The sequence below is a fragment of the Lagopus muta genome, chromosome 4, assembly GCF_023343835.1.
Source record: "Lagopus muta isolate bLagMut1 chromosome 4, bLagMut1 primary, whole genome shotgun sequence".
Lineage (NCBI taxonomy): Eukaryota > Metazoa > Chordata > Aves > Galliformes > Phasianidae > Lagopus > Lagopus muta.
Genome location: NC_064436.1, coordinates 49049935 through 49071581, shown reverse-complemented (window position 1 = coordinate 49071581; position 21647 = coordinate 49049935). Strand labels below are relative to the sequence as shown.

Genomic DNA, 21647 nt, shown 5'->3' with positions numbered 1-21647 from the left:
GGAAAGAAAAACAAAACAACACAGAACATTCAACCCATTTGTTTCCATGCCCTGGTATCTTCTCCCTTTCAGCTACCAAAATCCTGATGCAAGAACCAAAGAACTAGCACAGTAACAGAAGAAAACCAAGGGCCTTTGTAGAAGAAGGCTTTGGTGTCCTTTAAGTGTTGGTTGATGGTGGCTCTGGTGAGCATCCAGGACAGCACTGCCTGTTCTGTGTAAGATGAAGAATTCTGGGGCAATACAGCCTGCAGACCAGAGGTGAAGCTACAAGAAACTAGCTCTTCTGCACTTGTAATAGTTGTTACTAATAGCAGGGGCAGGAAAAAGTATCTCAGAAACATTGTGAAGAAAGCTCCACATGCTCCATCTAGGAAAATGGGCCCAAATAGGTAAGAAAGGACTAACCCATCTGCTAACTAAAAAACATCCAGCCACAAAATAAGCAGAATCTGACAAAGCTAGGAAATAAGACTTTCAGGTGCCCCCAAAAGGTTGCTGTGGGCCAAGGAAATGCTCTGGTAAGGTGCATCCCATCTGGATGGAGGAGAGCACAATGATGACAGCACAGCCCCATGCCTCTGGGGCACCAGGAAATGATGACATGGAGGAAGGAGTACCTCAGCAAAGGCTGAGGAATCACTGCCTGAAGGCACAGTAGTGCCTTCTACACATTCTACAGCTCTTACAAAAGCTTTATATAATGTCACAAGAGATTGCTTTCTTTTGATAAATGAGCTGGTAACAGTCAGCTGTGAGGGTGTCTGGCTGGGGTGGAATTAATTTCCTATATTTACTGTGAAGGTGACAGGGCACTGGAACAGCCTGCTCAGAGAGGCTGCAGAGTCTCCTTCTCTGGAGATAGTCAAAACCTGCCAGGATGTTCCTGTACGACCTGCTGTAGGGAACCTGCTTTAGCAGGGAGTTGGACTAGGTGATCTCCAGAGTTCCCTTCCAACTCTTGTGATTCTGTGACTCATAGCAGCCCATATGGTACTATATTTAAAGTTTGCATCCAATACAGTACTGGTAACATACCTATGCTTCAGCAGCTGCTGAACAGAGCTTGCACAGGATCAAGGCCTTCTCTTCTTCTCTTGGGGTGCTGGCAGCTAGAGATGGGTTGGGCATTGGTCTGCTAGTGGGCGGTGATGAGTGACTGCTTTTGCATCTAGTTTCATTGCTTTTCTTAACCCATTAAACTGTCTTTATCTTGACTATTCCGCACTTTGCCTTTGAGTCTCTTCCCCATCCTGCTGGGGGGCAAATGAGCAGCTTAGCTGCCAGCTGGGGTCAACCTACTGCTGAGGAACTCAGCACAGTAGCTGAACCCAGAATCCAGGGAAGAACAGACAGATACCTCTGCAGTGGGGTAAAAAAGAGACCCAAACAAAAGAGCATCACACAAATGAATGCCCTGTTAAGAACTTTGTGCTTAAATGAGATACAGCCTCAAACAGCATGTGAACAAAGTGCACCATTCCCCTTGGAAGATTTCTTGTACACTCTGCAGGAAATCAGAATAATTTGTGTTAGAAAGCTATTCCTGCTAGTAAATCTACGTTGTATGGGACCAGCATTATGTGTTTCTTGCTTAATTGAAGTACTAGTTCTTTCCACCAGGTGGCAAAAGTTTTTAATTAAAAATAACAATTGTTCAACATAGCAGTCTAATATACTCTAAATCCATGGTGAGTGTGCATGGTGCAGTATATTGAGGCATTCTTCAGCACAAAATTCAATCAGATCAATATTTTCTTTCCTCATCAACAAACCAGTAGAAGTGGTCTTGTAAATTAGCTTTCAGGGCTAAAATGATCCAGCAGTATTTTGCATCTCTTTTCTGATTTTTGCATAGTACCTCTTTTTCCTATGACATTGCCATAGGGAGCAAAACTGAAGCATGTGCTCTTTAACTACTTTGTACTGTTTCAGAAGGGTTTTTTGTCTGATCTAATGACAAGAAATGGACAAGACATCAGACCAGGGACTGCAGGACTCATGCAGCTGCCTGCACATGCACTATCTGCAGCATACTTCATGTGCACAGGAAAATCAATTTGCACAGGAGCCGAGCCTTCCCAATGCAAACCCCTCCCACCCTGAGTCTTATCCCAGAAAATTCATGTCTTAGCAACAGCTGCCAATTATTTGGAAGAAAAGCAGGGAAAAATCAGTTTGGTGGCTCCTCTGAATGTATGCATTTTTCTACTAAAATACAGAGCCTGACTCTGTCTAATCAATGCAAATCGATATGTGTCAAGCCACTCACAGAAGAGACTGTTAACTATTTCATTTGGGGGCAGTGAGTAAAAATAATCTGGAACAATCAAACCAAACAGCAAGATTCAGCCTATAAATGCTGACACAAGAAGCAGTTAAACTCAGACATCCTGACATGAAGATGCCTGCAGAGCAGAGGGGAGGTCTGTGTCAGAAGCACTCTGTGTTGCCAGCATCACCTTCTGCAGCAGTGCTGCGGGGCTTCAGGCAGTGCCTGTGTGCAGCATAGTGTGTGCTAGCACCTCAGCAGCCTTGACTCTCCACACAGGAGCCAATGTACTGTGAGGCTTCGTGTCCACATAGAAGCCTGTTTTACAAGTACCAGACAGTAGCAAGCTGAGCACTTCCTGACCAACAACTCTCTGCTTGACTTGGACTGAGTGAAGACACGAGGCATTCTGGGGTCTCCCTCAGACCTTCAGCTCTTTGCTGGTGCTACTGAACCAGACAGACATCATGAAGGACAGATCTGGGGAGGGTCTCAATGATCTCTAGAGGTCCCTTCCAACCCCTACAATTTTGTGATTCTTTGATTTTATTCCCTTACCTCACTACCGTACACCTGCTGTCACGTACTGAAACGATGGAGTCCACTGTGCTGCCACAGATAACAGATTTGTTCCAGTGGAGAAATAGAAGGAGTTTAAATTTGCTGGCTTTAGTGAATCTTTTTAACCTGAATGAAAGAAATGGCAAAATAGAGCGTGGAATAAGGAATTCAGAGTCAGCATTTTCTTTTCCCTTCAGAATACAAACCTTAGGAAAAAGAAAAAAAAAAACCTGCATAAGAAGCGAGGTACCAGGAAGCTGATAATTTTCTTAATGTGAAATACGATGAAGCCTACCAAATTCAGTAGGGAACAGTGTACAGAATCAAAGGCAAGACAGCATTGCTCTGGAGAATGTATTGCATAAATACACTGATATAGCCTGAAGATTTAAAGAAGTTCTCATAAGTGGGTTTTGTGCATGTGGTTGGCTAATTAAGAGCCACTGAAGTTGGCCAGTGGCACAGACATACAATTCCAGGGATGGCTTGGCTGAAACTGATCTTCTTTGATAGTTTCATTCACAGAACTGTGCAAATGCACTCAGAAAAAGACCTTCTTCTGAATTTAATGATTCAATGAAAACAGAACATAAAATTGAATTACAACTGAGTTACTCTCTGAAATTAAATGTTTCACTCGGAGAATAAGTAAAAACTCCAAGAAAAGCTGTTTCCTATCTCCTGCACAAGCTCTGCACATCCCTCAGACAATGTGGATGCATGGCACAGTGTGGCAGCTGTTCTAGAACACCACGAAACCAATGGATTTATCCACACAGCAGGAGGGTTTGGAACCCAATTTTAAACACAGTGGGACAGGGGAAGGAAGAGAGGTGTGAGATGCCTGAAACTGTTTGCCCAGAGGCAGGGCCAAGCTCCCCAAATCCAAGTATAAGATAAGGGCACAAAGACTGACCCATCATTGTCCCTCCCAGCATGTTGAAGCACTGGGTTCCCTTCTGTTCCACATAAAGGGCTGCTCTTCAAACTTAGTCCTCCCTTGTACAGCAAAACAAGTATTCCTACCACATTCTACCCAATTTAGTACCATCATTAAGAGGATTCTAATGATCTATATACTGCACTACTTAGCAACTTTAAGGCTACAGTCAAATGCGCGTTAGAGAACAACCTGAAGGGTTCCTTTTTTCAACACAAAATCCAGAAACCCAATGTTCCCACATCTCCTTATTTTATGTATCTATTACTCCAAAGAAAAAGGCAGTAGAAGTTATGATAAAACTCTCCTAGAATTAGAGGCATATGAACACAAAATAATGCACGAGCACAGGAAGCAGTGCATTATAGACCTCATGTCCTAGAGCTCATCTCTACAACGATGTTCTGGAAAAACTCAGGCACACCAGGAGCTCAGCCTCTGCTGAAGCTTTTAAACTCACCTGATTCCAATTATTCTAGCTTCGAGACTTTTTTCTCCTCCTTTTAAACTATGACCTTTTCAAAAGGAATCTTGCTTCAGGTGAACTGAGTCATATTGAGAGATTGTTCAGTCTGGAAAAGAGGCTCAGGGGAGACCTTATCACTCTCTACAACTGTGTGAAAGAAGGTTGTGGTGATGTGGGGGTCAAACTTTTTTCCCAGGTAACAACAATAGGATGAGAAGTAATGGCCTCAAGTTGTGCCACAGGAGGTTGGGGTAGGAAATTAGGACATATTTCTTCTCAGGAAGAATGGCAATGAATTGAACAGGTTGGCCAGGGAGGTACTGAAGTCACCGTCCCTTGAGGTGCTTAAGAAACATGGAAATGTGATGCTGGTGAACATGGGTTAGTAGGCATAGTAAATGATCTGAGATCTTTCCCAAGCTTAATGATTCTGTGATTCGCATCTCACGGGAGAGGGAAGCATGCTGATAGAGCAAAGGGGCCACCATAGCATAGAGGCTTCTGTAACTATTTCCCATCTCTACATTGTTATAAGCTTTCTACTAAAGCTTTATTCTTAACATACAGATATCTTTGGCATTAATCAAATTCAGAAATATAAATAATGTCTTGAAAACACAATCCATCCAGCACAAGTCATTATTTGCATTCTTCTATTACATGTTACACCAGCTTTAGAACTTTGAGCTTATTTTTCATAGGGATGGATTTACGAACATAACTGAAGATAGATTCAGAAATTTAGAAGACAACTAATAGTGGTGAAATAACCACTAACAAGAATCAAAAGAAAATTAGCTTGTGTCACAGACTATAGCGGCAAATTGAACTTAAATAAGCATTAGCTAGACTCAAACCTAACAGTCTTTAGCTGGAGCCTCACATTGGATAAGCATTTGAAAGGAAAAAAAGGATGAATTCTTCAGTTCTGCAGAATCACAACAGAATCTCACTTGCAATTTGCATCTCCTGCTTTCTTATTTGATGTCAAGTACATTATCTAAACAGCTACTTGCTTTGAAAAAACTCTGCACAAACTCTCCCTAAAGTTGCATATGCCAGAAACATAAGAACAAAACTTTTCTTTATTCTGAAACCTGAATCTCCCTCAAACCAAACACTTTCTTTGCGGAAATGTAAATCTGACAACATACAGTAAAAACAATACACAAAAGTCTCCAGCAGATGACATACCTCAAGGCATCCAGACCAATTAACATTATGGAAAAAACATGGCAACCTGTCATCACAAAATGTTACAAACAGTGTAATGTTTTGTAATGCACAGCCTTCAGTTTCCTGGCCACACACATTTCCGAGTCCTGGTTTTTATTAATTTCTTAAAGTTCCTTTACTGCTACTTAAAACGCTCACACAAAGTGACAGGCAATCAATTACTTTCTGTTACTCTGGAAGGAACAAGGTCATAGTGAATTCTGAAAATAACAGCTTGACTTTATGTTAGAAACTAAGATCAAGACAGAACCCCTTATGCCTGCAGCTTTAACATGCATTGGCACTACCATGGGACTGGTGCATGCACATCCGCTCACCCTATTATAAAAACAGATGTAGCTCAACTAGAAGAAGCATAAAAACAGATAACACAAATATAAAAGTGCTTCTTCAGAAGGAGCCATTGAGTGTGGTAGAGCCTGGAGGAAGAGTGAAAAGGGAAGGAGGGATGAATGTCACCGATCTGTAGTCACAAAGGGTGTGAAGAAGGCAAGGATGGAAAGGAAATGAACATTCACTGTTATTTACTGCTTCCTATAGCAGTAAAGCAAGGGGCACCTAACAAAATTATCAGAGAGCAATTTTATAACAAAGGGAAGTACTTTCTCATGCATCACATAATTAAATTGTGGAACTCATGGTCACAGGATATTGTGGATGCCAGAAGTACAAATGAGATCGAAAATGATTAAATAAATTCATGTTAGAAAAGTCTATCTATAGCAATTAAAAGATAATGTGAACGACATATCAGGTTTGAAAGCCCAAAACCACCAACTGCTGAAAGAGAAATGATGTAAGGAGGAGAACCACTCGCTGTACACTAGCTCTGTTTTTGGTTATGTTTTTAATTTACTTCTATTCCACCCATAAGTTTTTACCACTGACTCCTTTAGTGGATTGTTTCTGACAGAACGGCCATCCTTAAAAGCTGATGAACTACCCAGTGAGGTACAAAACTGAACTGCAGTCCCTGTAGCCCACAGTTGCAAGCTTGAACTTTGAGTCAGTATAGTGTTTGCACTGGAAAAGTGGACAACAGAAATGCAGGAGTTATGGGACTGAATATTATTATCCCTCTACGTTTTTTTAACCTTCAATTTTCTATTAGCACTTACTTAAAAGGATGACATTTTTACTTTTACACTATATTGTATGGAACAATTTAATAGATGGACATTTTTTCCACAGGCAAGCATATATACCTGGTTTAAATATGTTGATGAACAAAAAAAAGACTGTGTCAGAAATGGCTGGAGGAACAGGCACCATGAGCAGATACGATCTAGTGGTTACTGCAGAACCCATTGCTTAAGAAATACATTTAGGTGTTTCGGTGGAGAGGGGGAGATTAACTTCACCTATTTCCCCTTACGTGATTGCAGCTAATGTCATTAACTGCTGAAAATACAGGCTACTACAGAAGACCATTATTATGGTTCAAGAGAGCTACATCAGTAAGTTTTTATAGGCTTGTTTCTCATCTTATTTGTGTTTTGCAATAATTAATAGAAAGGAGATCACAGCAACATACTGGATGCAAGATGCAGTTAGGAATTCACTGTTTCTTCACTGATGGTGGAAAAAAAAAAAAAAAAAAAATCACTAGAAACCGTAGAATCTCATATGTCTGCTGAAAAAAAGATGAAAGAATTAAATAAGAATACTACCTTAATGCTGAAAGATGCACAATGACCTGAATGGACTCTTGTTTCGGAAGACGCACGCTTGTCAGACTACTGCTTGGTGTCAGGGTGTTTTTCTTTCAAGGGAAATGTTACAGCTCTGTTTTCATTTTGGTTCCTTGGTGTAAATGAAACAACCATTCTTATTCACCAGTACTAACAAACAGCCTTTATAAATGCAAGATACCTATAAGCATTTTTCTGTGATTAAAAAGAGGATATAAAATAAATGTGCTGTTAATAAAAAGAGCAGCATTTGAGGGAAACAAAACAGACCTGCTTTGCAAAAGCTCAGTGTAATCCCTCACCTACAGCAAAGCTGTATGCCTGAATAGAACCAGAAATTACTATTACTAGGCTGGTTTTGGTGTGTTCTGGAGGGAGTGCAGCTTTTAAATCAGGGGTAGATTGTCATCTTTTTTAAAAACACTGGTAAATAATTATTATACCGAAGTAAATGAGATTTGGAAGAAGTGGTTGATCAAACATAGCATCTCAATCTGCTTCTGGCAGAGACTTCAGAAAGAGCCCTCTCCCCTCCACCCTATTCCTGGGAAACCACTACTGTTTTTGAGTCCCAGCCCATCCATTCATTTGACATTGTTGCTGCTGAAGCTTGTCAAAGATTAAAAAGAATTGCTTCCAGGTTAGGAGCACCTCAACACCCAGGAAAGGCAGCTTTCCACTAGGAAACATTAAGCATGCTGAACTGTGCTCTGCTGTTCTCTGGATCAGCTCCTTGAAACTAAAACCTTGTGAAGCTGAAGTGGACAGAAGTCACAGAGGAATAGAGAATGGGGTAAAACTTCAATGGGGCAACTACCTACTCCCTACGTAATCATCTTAAGAAACTGCACTTTTCCCTATAAAGCAATCTTAGGGTTAGTTAATCTAAGGGTAGAGGAACTTCCCATAAAGTTAAACACTGGGTATAGTCAATGTACAAAAATCCAGAGTACAATTATTCAGGAGAACTCCACTATGATATGGAATCAAGAAAAATACAGAAAAAATATTTTCTATTAATGATCACAAATTCATTTTCATAATTGCAAAGGAACGTTATTTCTTATACATAGAACAGAATTTTATGAAGCCCAGCACATCCAGTTCTGAAAAAAAGACAAAACCATCCATGCCACCATCCAAAAAGCCCCAGCAAACCACAAGTTCTGCATGAATGACTAAATAAATAAAAATCAAACTTTTTATTCTATGCAAGTGGATGCTCAGTCTTGAAATCTCTGTTCTTCTTATGTATTTTTCCTATTCTTCATGTGCCTTTGTTAAAAAAGTGTTGGTTATGTTTGAACACAGTTAACGAAGGGAAATTTGTGTAGTCAGGAGACTGAAGTTGCTTGTTAATATGCTGACAGGCTCCAGAGGGGGGGAAAAAAAAAAAAAGTGAGACTCATTATCTCATTATTCTGGTTTAGTTAAGCATGAAGGAAAACAAGGTAATTTAACACAAAATATTACTTTGAAAACCTGCTATGGCTACAGTGTGTGATAAATTATATTGGCTTGCCTATAGAGAAAGAATGAGAAGCATTTTAATTTTTGTTTTATTATTTTTCTAAATACAAAAGCCAACACAGATCACTATTTCTTACTATTCCTTTGGAGTGAATACAGATGAAAACAGAAAGTTGTGTATAGTAAGGTTTTGTGTAGACCAAAGATCATTCTTCTGACCAAGTTCAACTGATTGGTTTAGGACTGGTTAAAGTGGTGTCCATTAAAAATTAGCAGCAACATGTCCAAGATACCAGTCAACACTTGTTGAGAGATACCAATCAAGTACTGACTGTAAAACACCTCAGCTTTCTAACCCCCAAACCTCGCTCTGTATACCATAAGTTGCATTACCTTGCACTGCAGGGAATGCACAGAGGTGCTGCACTTTATCTAGCCAGATTCCCCTCTGACCCTGGGCTGCATTAAATAAAGAAGCCCCACGGGAACTATTTGGGACGTGTAAGAAAGAAAACAGAAATCCATTTCATCATGGATTTTAAACCTACGTAAAAACCTTTAAGTCCTACAGAACACAAGCCTAAAACATCACTTGTCAATTCACTACTTAAATGACAAGCAGCTGGAAACACACCTTTACAGTATTTATCTTGCAGCTTAAGCCTTGTCAGGTATCAACTGATCTTATGTTAAATTTTTATTAACAAATAACTATCCATCACCTAGAGCTAAGAGACATTATAACCCCGAGCTTTGATTAAGTAGAAGAGAAAGTGTTACTTACAGTTACCAGATGCTCCCATACAGTTCAACATGTACTTATCTGCTACCAGCATCCTTAAAGTTTGCTCTGTACACATCCCAACAGCTTCATATTCTCCTTGTGTAGCACCTCCAAATCGGTCTCCAGATCAAATATGGAAAATATGCTGCTATGCTTAACCAGACCCTTACTTAATTAGTCTAACAAGAAACAGTGCTTTGGGTGGGAGAAAAGAAAAGCCACCTCAATCAACTGAAGATAGAAATAATAGAGGAAACACCACATGTTGACCATTTAAATGACTGCGTTTTCTAGTAAGCCAGGAAAACCTGAGAGAGTCTCCTCCAGAGAAACTGCAGCAGCGTATGCATTCAGGGTACTCTCCACTGAATTGATTCCAGCTTGCAAGACAGTGATGTATTTTCTGACCGACTCTGCTCAGGAGACAAGCTTTTGAAACAGTACTTTCAGCCCACAAGCACTCAGATATCAATCACATCAAGATTTAATCAGCTCAACTTTGGACCAGAACAGCCCCTCACCCTGCAAACCAACCCTGGTAATGTATTTATGGTGCTTTTTTTCCCTTAGTTGCCGGTATAAATGTGAAAAGGAAAGGTTTAGAAAAACGTATGGCAAAGATCCACTCATTGAGGACAAAATTCTTCTTAAGGCTGATAACCTCCAACTCCCTGAAGGTGCACTGCAGCAATGGTAGAAATTGATTTAGTGAAAAGCTTCTATTAGCGAGAGCACTGTTCTCATCAGAAAGTCCCTCCCCTTGCTATAATCAATAATTTAAGCAAAGCCAAGAATCATATCAGCCAAAATGACCAGGGCAACTGACTTTCTTTTTCTTGCCTAGTAAAGGTAAAATTAAATTAAAGTCTGAGTGGGAATATATTCTAATTTAAAAACTAATTTGGGCAATCTGAGTTGTGCATTTATTTTGAGAAGGGAAAGAGGGAAGGGCTCTTTTGTTCATTGCTGAAAACTTCTCAGGTTCACAGAAAGGCCAAAATCCGCTTCTAAAACATGAAAGCAGCTATAGCCTTTGATTTAGAGCATCTTATCCTGCAATGCTAACCTATACACAAACAAGAAACAAATGAACTCCATAGATTTACAACTATTACTTCAGTGTAGTGACAGTGCTACTGTACCTATTAGTGTATCGCAACCATATCTGAATAACTGAGGAAGTGTTTAATTTTTAAATTTAACCCTGTAAAATCTCGACTGAAAAGCCACTAAGAAAATAGGAGGATGAGTTTAGTTAAATTACAACACTGATTGGGGGAAAAAAAAAAAGTAGTTTCGTTAAGACACTTTATTGAATAGTTCTGAGATTGTGTACTACATATTGAGTAATAAATTAGTCCAGGATATGAAATAAGCATAACACTAACAACATAATACACAGCAGTTAGAAACAATCCTAATAACATAATATCATATAAAAATGGATTTAAGTTCCAAATGCCCCAGAGACAGCAAGTAGACAGCAAAAATACGTGCCTGAGATGTGGGGCTGTTATCCCCCACAGCTCGAGAATTTCTCATCTCTGAAGTACCAAGGATAAATCTACCATGCAAACAGAAGGACGTGCTCTGCTAGGCTTTAGAAATCCAGATCTCAGACAGTACAGGAAGCCTTCTTAATGTCATTATCTTGAGTTCCGTGGCATTCTGGTATTGGACATTTACAGCCTAATGTTGAGCGCCCAGGGGCTTCACACATATTGATATCAAGCAATTGAGTCTTAATTGCAAATGTATGTGCTTTCATGGGATTGCATGAAAAAGGCTTCATGTCCCTTAAGGCAGGGACCACATACCAATTTAAAGAAAGCGCTGCATTCAAACCAAGTTTTGGACCATCCTTTTTATTACCACCGCCTTTGTGTAGCCCCATATGCCTAATTTAATAAATACCAACACTCCTGCTTCTGATTCCTGGTTTGTCCAGCTTTTCCCAGCTACTGCCAGGCTCTCATTCATCTCTCTAACTGCAGTAAGTCTTCTGCCTTCTCCCCCACCCCCCAACCTTCTCTCATCAGCCTCCAGGCCACATTCTCATCTTTCAGCTTTCTACTTTTTTCCCTACCCCACAACTCCTCCTCCACCAAGAACAGAGAGAGACAGAGCCACCATTGCTACTGGGGCCCAATGCTGGCATTGCTGCATCAGCTTAGAGAAGCTCAGGCTCTGATCTGCACTCAACAAGGGTTTTGGCAGTGAGGCAAGAACTGCTTCCAAGCTGGGAGACTCACAAAATTATACCTGCCCCCTGCAGCACTCCTGAACTTGAGTGTGATCAGCTGCATGATCTTCCATAAAACAGGCACAACGTAATGATGAGGGACTCCTGCTGCATGGCAGTACTATTCCTCTATCACATCTGCTGTAGCACTAGAGACAAACAAGCACCTAGCCAGATCTGGTGCATCTGGTCAGCATGCAAAACCCAAGCAGCCCACCTGTTTCTACTGCCAGCTACTCTCAAACGTTCAGCTTGCCCTAAGGAACAGCAGTCCACAAGCTGAGAGTCCTTCCAAAGGTAACAACAGGCTTTCCTTCCCTCCCGTATAGATTTTTACACTCATTTCTAAAGCATCAATCAGGTGGATTGAAACTTGGCTTGAGTTCTATGCACCATTAAAAAGTGCTGAGACAGAGATTTGCTGGATCAACTTTGGTCATAATTTGTGATCACTTTCACAACTTCATGAATTGAAAACTTTTTCCCCCCTAAGGAGGGACTGCTAGTCTGCTATTAGTTACTGGCGGATTTTCTTCTGTGCGCCTTCCTTAACACCCTCTGAAAGGGCTATTAGGATCCTGACTTTTCCCATTAGCTTCTCTGATTTCCCTTCCTTAGTTTGTTTTCCTTTTTCTTTTTGCTTGGTCATGTGTCTGCCTGAAACCCAACTCTTCCCATGGTCTCAGAGGAGACCTGGAAAAGAAACACAGCCCTAGGCACAGAAGAACTTCAGCAAGAAGATGCATTCATACCGTAAGAGGACATACAGGGTCTGGGATTACACTTGTGCATTTCTGTAACAACAGAAGCTTGAAAAGCTTCTGAAAATAGTTTATCAAGTAAAGCATGAGACATTAGGCAGTTCACCTTTTCTAAATCTCAAGTTTTCCCTATAGACACTTAGAACAGTCTTCTGCATTGTTGAAAGATACAATAAGCCCTGCTTGAAAAGCATGTTAGACTATTCCTCAACATTACAAAACAATGTAAACTACACTACAGAGACACTATGCTACTTTTAGTGCCCTGAAAATCTTGCAAACTACTCCACAGCTTTCACTCCAGTGGCGATGCAATTCCAGCAATCCCTTTCCTGTGTTGTCTCACCAACTCTAGCTCTAGCTACACAAGCAACAGTTCATGCCATAACATTAATTCAATTTATACATCTATTTTTATTAGCTATTCAAATTCAAAAGGGTGCTCATCACCCGTTTTTATCACAGAAACTTTGGGTTTCAAGCCAGAGCACTTACTTGAGCACTGAAGCCAAGGATTCAACTACTGCATTAAGAAGGGAATCACAGAATGGCCAGGGTTGGAAGTGACCACAAGGATCATGAATCTCCAACTCCCCTGCCACATGCAGGGCCAACCTCATTTAATACCAGACCAGGCTGCCCAGGGCCCCATCCAACCTGGCCTTGAACACCTCCTGGGACGGGGCATCCACAACCTCTCTGGGCAGCCTGTTCCAGCACCTCACCACTCTCTCTGTAAAGAGCTTCCCCCTGACATCCAACCTAAATCTTCCCTCCCTCAACTTGAAACCATTTCCCCTTGTCCTGCTGTTATCAACCATTTCAAAGAGTTGATTCCCCTCCTGTTTGTGGATTCCCTTTAGGTACTGAAAGGCTGCAATGAGGTCACCCCACAGCCTTCTTTACTCCAGGCTGAACAAGCCCAGCTCCCTCAGCCTGTCTTCATAGGGAAGGTGCACCAATCCCCTGATCATCTTTGTGGCTCTCCAACAGCTCTCTGTCTTTCTTACTGGGGGCTCCAGACCTGGACACAGTACTCCAAGGGAAGGTTGACCTCAACATCCGAGAGCAGCAAGTGGCTTCTGTGCCACCAACAGCCTGTACCCAGGAGATCACCTCTCAAGTTCAGTTTCCCCTCTACCAGTAGACCCTGGATGCTGCTCATTATTTTGAACACTGTATAAATAACCACATGGCCCTTTAGGTATTTTTTTCCTCTTAAACTGACTTGCCTTTTCTTCCCCAAAATCCTCTCACAGGAACAGCTAAGAGGAATATAAACATGTAACTAGTTACTCCCTATATAGAATGGTACCTGTACAAATACTGATATGCAGCAATAGTCACCTTTACTATTTTGCAAGCAGTCAGCAAATGGTCAAGGTCTGTGACTATAAAACCTGTGTTCTTGATACACAGCTATCAGCAACATGCAGGATTAAAAAAAAAAAACAAGAGAACAAGGACTACCTGCTATTAAATTTGTGGGCTATTAGGATGCACAGTGGGTATGAACCAAAACCTCTTATTCCTTAAAGTCAGATGTTTACTTGGAATCCTACAATTGTTCAAATGATAGTATATTTTGTCCCCTGTATTACAGGACTTGTGCTTATCTACACTATAATTGACTGTATTTCTATTACCATAAATCATTTTCTAAACTCAGGAACACAGAAAACATATTCTGTACTAAATAACATCCTTGTTGTCTCTATCAGATACGTTCCGCAAAGGAAAACTGAAGCTTTTAAAGGGCATTCATTTTAATTTGGTCCAAGATGCAGGTTAAAATCAGGGGCAGAACTCACCCTTGGTATAAATCTTTCTGACTAGTTCCTGATTTGCTGCAATTTTTATTGTATTAGAGGGCTGTTCTACCCACACACACTACTGTTTCAGAATAGCAGGCTCCATTTGCAAGATCCCAACTCTCCCTCCCCAAGGGCCAGGCTCACTGCTGCCATTTTTGTGCCGAGCTGAACTTGTTTATTTGTAACCAGCCATTAAACTGACATCCTGGATTTGTTGAGAGAGCAGCAGCAGGCAAGCATGTGCTCAATAGCAGTCACATTCAGCAGCAGTGCTGCCCGAAAGGAGGAGGATTGCCCTTTTGACTCCTCTCTTTGATTCATATTCTCATTTCGAGATACAAATCCATCTGCCAAGGGCCTTCCCCCTTGAGTGGGAAGGTTGAATTGCTTGTCTCATTTTTTCCTCCCCACTCAGAAAAAGTGTCAAATCTTTCAAAAGCACCTTTCCATTAGATCACAAAGAAGTTTCCTGCCTTGGATTTTGTCTGAACAGTAATGACGTGTTCCTAGTGCACACAAAAAATAAGAACTAATTCTTCAGGGTCTTTGAGTAACATACTTCCAGAAGCAAAGCAAGCAAACCCTCAATCACTCAGTTATCCAAGATTTGAACAGTGAGTTGTTCATAGAGGGAGGAGGAAGATGAAGCAATTTAAAATACATGAAAGCAGACTATTGCAATTTTCAACCATGTACTGTGAGGTAAATGGTATTTCTATCACATTCCTATGTATGCTAAAGTGCTAAATACAATCTCTGGACTGAACATTAATAATTCTCCACGCATCTGCTGCATTGCACTATTTAACAGATTAACTGTTCTTGAAACTCTATCTTTTTTTCCTTCCCAGAAGCCATATAAACTAAAGCTGTCTGCTTTTGCAGATTTTTCTCCTGGATGCCTTTCTCCCTTTGGCTGCTGGCATTTACTGCAGAAGCACAAGGACTGAAGACCATACATGATGCTTTCCTTCTGCCCAGGTGCAGTGGCAGCGAGGAGCCCAGTGGTGCCCATCCTATGAAGCCCAAGCACAACTGAAAGATCTTAAAGAGCTCAGAAAATTCTCTTTTCCAAGTGCCAAAAGAGCTCAGATGTCACACAATGGTAACATACAGCTTGGAAGGAAGAAATTAAACACGTTAATTAAGAGTAAAAGAGACAAAACTTGTAGTAGCTCATCCTGAGTGACCCTTATTTAATTAAGTTACTTGGAATTATGCTAATTTAATTTTCACTGAACATAAATTCTCTATCCACATTTTTCCGTTGTCAAGCCTTGGGCAAGTTTGTTAGCCAGAGCTAACAAACTCGGCACTGTTATCTAAAACACACTGATGTTTTCTCCAGAAAATGTTAACCAGTGATGGCATACATATCATATATCTTGAGAAATAATACTAACACAAACAGCAATCTCAGTAAATGGAAAACACGTGCAGTTTTCACAGGAAGAGATGACTATACAAAAAATTCTACAGTTGCAAAGGTTTGTCACACATCAAAACAGATCGAAAGATCCATTATTTGCCACACAGCAGTAGGGACCTTCTGCTGTGACTGAACTCTCACACTAAAACCCGAACTCACTGTTATTACAATCACATCCAAAGTACACTGTCACAAATGCTACAGACAGATAAGGAAGCTGTGAATTTGGATCACTATAGCCTCCAAACAGCACAAAACTTATATACAGTAATAATGAAATCACTTTAAATACAAACAACTTAAGATAAATTTGTTTAGCTCCACATCACCCTCAAGAATTACACTGCTTCCCCTCATTTTGACAAAGTTGTATCGTTAAAGATTGGCTTGGATATTAAAAAAACGCTAAATGATGAAGCCTATTAACTAGGGTAAATGAGAGCTCTGCAGTTTTAAAAATAATAAAGACACGTTGTAAATGGGCCCAGTCTTTCAAAATATGCCATGATTTCAACTTCTGAATTACTGCATGAAACTGCTTTGCAAAAAAAAAACAAAAACAAAAACAAAAACAAACCAACCAACAATGAAATGCATTAATTAAATGACCCAAATTAAGTTTCTTTCCCTTTTAAATAAAAACATATAATCAAATGACTGAGGGCTCAAAAAGATTTTAATTAGAAAACTAAAATCTCTACCAAACCTGAAAATATTTGCTCAAAAGCAACACTTCATACTCAGAAAAGCTTTTCCTTGCTATCCATAGGCAAATAGCAATAGTTGAACATCTCCAAGCAATTGTGTGCATCACAGAACACAGACTCACTGAGCACTGGGGTGATTATTAATAAAATGGCAGTTGTGAAGTTTGCATATTACTGACATTGTTGAAGCAGTTTGGAGTTACAGTGAAACTTCAGGTCTCACAGCTTTTAGGATCCTATCTAAAGCATTTGATGGTGCCTTTTCCAAACCAAACTGTAAGACACTAAGACCAAACAGGAAGGGACCTGTGTGCTGGCCAAGCAGCATCCACGTTTGGATGCAATTCACACCCCTGTAAAAACACAGCAGAAATGCCCTACTCCTTCCTTTTGCCAGCTGGGAAGGCTCAGCCCCATGTTCCAAAAACTAAGCAGGTGGTGCTGCCTACCTGTTTCATCAGGAGAGCTCGGCGAAGCACTGTCCTGGGACAGTGTAGTCCAGCTGGAGTCCTCATCACTTGGAGCCAGGTTCTGAATCCTGTGCAGTGCGCAGTCTGTTTTGGCCCCCGTTTTGGGATGGTCCTTCTTAGTCTCAGGACTCGAGGACACTGTGGCAGTTTGGCCATCCTCTGGGCTTGATTGCTTGTTTTGCTTCCGGGGCAAGACTTCCCCATTGACAATAATGGTGGAAGCCTGGCTGTTGTTTTGTGCAGATTTATCTTCCATCGCAGCAAAGCTCTGCTCCAGCTCTCTGGTAGATGTCTCCAGGTCTGCATAGTAATTCAGGAAGCTCTTGGTCCTCCTGGGCTGTGAGGGCAATATTTCACAGCTGGAGGAGTCCTGTGGGATCGGCTCTTTGCCTTCAAACTTCTCAGAAGTCACACTGACGCCGGCCGTGGTGCTGAGGTTCTTGTTGGGATCCTGCTGGCCTTGCTCGGCAGCTTTCCTCAGCTGGTTTTCTCCGTTCTTCACCAGCTTCATATTGGCAGAGCTGCTCCCCAGGAGGGGCTGCGCTGCCGGGTCTGAGAGGCCCATGGCTGTCTGGATGTTAGTCAGCGCGTACTTCTTCCTGCATTTCGGAGGAGTGCTGTTCTTGCTCTCGGTGTGCCGGATCTCAGCGTTCAGCAGCTCGTTGTGAGAGGAGCGCAGGCTGAGGGTGTTGGGCGGCGTGGCAGGGCCATTGCGATTCACCACGTCCGTCGTGCTGCTGCTTGCCATAAACACCGCCAGCGCGTCCACACCGGAATCAACTAGGAAAGCAACAGAGGCAGCAATGAAACACTTGTGTTATGTAGTATTTTGGCTTCTGCTAGAATCACTGTAATCTACGTGGGTAAGAGAACAAAAAAACAGCTTAGCTTATTAAATAGAGAAAAACAGGCAGAGAAATACAAAGAGATCATCACCATGGAGCTTAGAAGACAAGCAGAAGGCTTGACCCCGTATCAGTGAGGTGTTTCTTCATGTCTGAGCTCCTTCATGCCCAGCAGGCTGGGGACAAGGAGAACAGCTCTCAGCAAATGCATCAAGGCCCAGGAGCTGTACCCTGCTCTCATCTCATTCCAGGACTTCACCACTACCTCAGGGGTGCAAGAGGGGAACAATTTCTCTGGTGCCCATTACTAGGAAGCAGTAAATCAGAGACATTTCTCAATAGATTGTGCACAGATGTTGCTCCTTCTTCAGTTTCTGTCAGTATGATTGCCCACTCAGCCCTTGCCTCCTCACACCTGAAATTTTCCTTTTTTTTTTCTTCCCCTTTATGGGAAAGGGTAATGAAAGTTCTGAGCATTGCAGGCTCTTAGTGAGGGTGTTTATTGGGTCCCTTACGGCAGGAAGGGCTACTCAAAATACAGTGATTCCTCGGTAACCCTGTAATTATTTTATATATTTGAGGGCCTGGTGGTGATGGGTTGATGGTTGGATTGAATGATCTTAAAGGTCTTCTCTAACCTTAATGATTCTCTGCTTCTACAGCAAAAGAGTGACAAGGAAGATAGAAAGATGAGGAAACAACTGGTGCCCCTTGTTCGACACAGCACTGTATTACACAAAACTGTACTTGAGTACAGGGTGGGGTAGAGTGCTTTGGATCCCTCCAAAAAATACCCTGCTCTAGTTCAATCAGCTTAAAGAAGGAAAAGAAAAAAAAGGTCCACTTCAGAGATGAAGTTGGCTCACTATTTCTACAGCTTGCAAGCTTCAAACTTAAGTATACAACGTGCATCCTAAGAGGCAGTACATGTATTTCAGTGTTAAATAGAAACCATTTTTTGCCTACTTATAGTCAAGTTTCTGATTTTGATCAGCTGAGGTACAGTTCACATTCCGAAAAATATGAAGTTTCTTCAGGGAATAGATTTTTAGACTATGTTTTAGACTATGAAGAAATACTTTGCTTTTTGGTTTAAACCATCATTTGTTACTTTACTGCTTATTTGTGGCTCCCACTAATTTGTACAAATACTCCATGAGCACCTCAACTTACACACACAGTAGTAGTGACCGGTTTTGACACCTGCCAACCAAGTAAGACACCAATTAATAAATCACTCCCATCTGCTGCAGCACGAAGCACCCTTTCTGTCGCTCCTAATTCTCAAGTATCACCGACTGCTTATACTGCACACAAAAATATGTCTGAGGCTTATTTAGGAATGAAAAATTATCACTCGAGCTAGCTGATGACAGATCATTCCAGCTGAGCTGTGCTGCATCCTTGTACATCTGACAAGACAGAATAGACTGCTGCATAGATTTGCGAGAGATTAAACATTCAGGTTTTAAAAGCATATCAGCATAAACACACACAGCAAAAAGGAGCACTTCACAATGTTAACAAACGAGTACAGTTACCCATATTGCCTGCTCTGTATTCAATTGCAAAAGCTTCAGAACTGCCCATGCACACTGCAACAGCCTGTGTTTAGGTAATGGTTAAACAATGGTTAAACATCCTATTGCCAATTTCAGTCCTAGCCACAAAGGACTTCTAAAACACAGCCATCATAAAGCTGAAAGAAATTCTCTAAGTGCATATCTCAAATGCATCAATACACGTCGCTATCTGCATCTCACCTTGAAACAATGTAGACTAGTGCAAATAGAAAGTTCACGCCTGATCCAGCGTAGTTTTATCAGAGGACATGTTTTAATCTAAAAGCACGGAGAAGCCTATGTTTGCAGACTGACTGTTTTATATTCTTGTCCTGAATCAGTTAAAATCTGACATTCTGGAAATAATATATAAGAACAAATTTTTAAGGCAGAATAATTTTGATCTGCTGCACTCACAGAATTGCACAGTACCTATTTGTGCTAGATTATGTTTTATTTTGCATTCCAGAGGTGTTTTTTCCATCAGTAAATAAAACAGCCTCAATCTGAAACATTTATTCTCATCCTCTGCTACAAGCGATTTGTTGTATAAAATGTTTGCCACTATTTTCCACCACTGAACAAGTTACTTAAAAAATAATCTTCCTAGATAAAGTTTAAGTATTTGCCTGTCAGATTATCTTTCGTTGGCCTCCTGCAGCTAGCATTTCACATATCAAAATATACCCTAAGTATAAGCTCACTGAGACACTGAAGCAGCATGTACTATCTTCTGCTTATCTGATTGATGAAGCTCCCCTGCTGGCTTATGACAAACACTGGCACGTGGCTCAAGGACTGGAGCAAAGCCTCCAGTCTCCACCTGATATCTTTCGTTACCAAGCAGTGTTTATAAACGGGGCACTAAATCGGGCTGCTTTCTGATCATAAGCAGAAAAATGTGCACATGAACCTTTTGCTGGACACCAGCTTGCCTCCCAAGCCTGTGCAGACCAGCAGCAGCAGCAGGAGGTGTATGCAGAGAGGAACATCCCACCACCCCCTCCTGTCACTGCACACCAGACCAGGCTTCACAAGAGGCACAGCTGGCACCAACCTCTCTCAATGAGAAATGAAGATGGGAAGAAAGGAAACTACAACAGAGAAGAAAAGAGATGAAATACAAAGTCAGGACTTAGGTCTCAAGGGCAGAAAGTGCTACCAGACCAGGATTAAGTAAAGCGTTGGAAAATATTCAAATGCAAGGGAAAGCTTAATCAAAGAAACTCTAACTTGCAGAACAGAACAGCACAAGGATAAAGAAAGCTAGCTTGCGTCACTTTTCACAGAAGACATCTATCTCAGCTTTATATTTAAAAGTTTCAAGGAAATGCAACTTCCTCCTGTACTTCTGCCCATGAGTCACATGGGGCAGACAACAGAAACAAGCAGCAGCACCCACCTAGGGCTTTCTGTGACATCTTGGAGTTGTGTTCGTGCAAAACCCTTTCATCCCTGCCTGAGATCTGCCCCTCCACCATCACTGACTTTGATTGGGGTTAGGAGAGGAGCAGGGCTCAATCCTGGACTGTTACATCTGCCGGAGCATCTGGCACCATAAGCAGATTTTACTTTGCTGCTCACTTCTGAAATGTGTTTCTGTTCCTAGGTTTACGGTGGTTGTTGGTAGTTTATTCCTGTAGAGAGTTCTTCTTTACATCTTCATCAGTAACATAGCATCCAAAAGGTCCAATATGTGCATTACAATTTTCCCGTCAGTCAGACAACATTGGCTTTTCAGCCAAGATTTCTGGGTGTGGAAACAAACTTCTCAAAAGGAGCACTTGGGAAGGCCTGCACTGCCTTCACTCACTCCTGACCATCTCAGCCCTGCCAACATTCAAGAGGTCAGTGCTCCCACTGCAATGAGATTATGGCTCAACTCTGATGATAAGGAAGGAGCAAAGCAAAGGATGGGCACACCATTTCCCTGCCAGACTAGTGGGTGCTTCCAATTGCCCCAACCTGGTTTTATTGCACTCTATTTTATAGATGTACAAATTGCACCCCAGACAATTTGAGCAACAGCTCCCATCAGAGCCTCAGTAATCAACTTTCTTTAAGCTAAAACACAAGCAAAAATGGGCAAGCAGATCAAGCATGACTGCGTCGATACATACTGCAGCAAGAGCACATTTACAGTAGTAAGTTATAAGCAAGGAAAACAGGGCATCTCAAGAAGATAAAGACTGGACTCTGGTACAGAAGGAAGAACAGAAAAAATATTATCAACATTAAAGTGCTTTAAGACAGCATTTTGGTAGGTTGAGGATCTACCATAGCAATTCATTGATTATTCTGGCTTGCTATACATAAGATATCAGTCCCAGAAATATACTTTTAATGTATGGAAGCGTAACTATAAACTTTCACCAGTGTCATGTGCTTAATAGGAAG

The 21647-nt window shown here is 41.3% G+C and overlaps 1 protein-coding gene across 12 annotated transcripts in view; it reads right to left on the bottom strand.

The window, feature by feature from the left end:
* The window catches only part of APBB2 (amyloid beta precursor protein binding family B member 2), a 149306-nt gene that overhangs the window by 66339 nt on the left and 61320 nt on the right, over positions 1-21647 (bottom strand). For all 12 annotated transcript variants that reach the window (XM_048941313.1, XM_048941312.1, XM_048941317.1 and 9 more), the window contains one exon: positions 16823-17623. In XM_048941313.1, coding sequence (XP_048797270.1) covers positions 16823-17623 — 801 coding nt within the window. The remainder of the gene's footprint in view (positions 1-16822; positions 17624-21647) is intronic.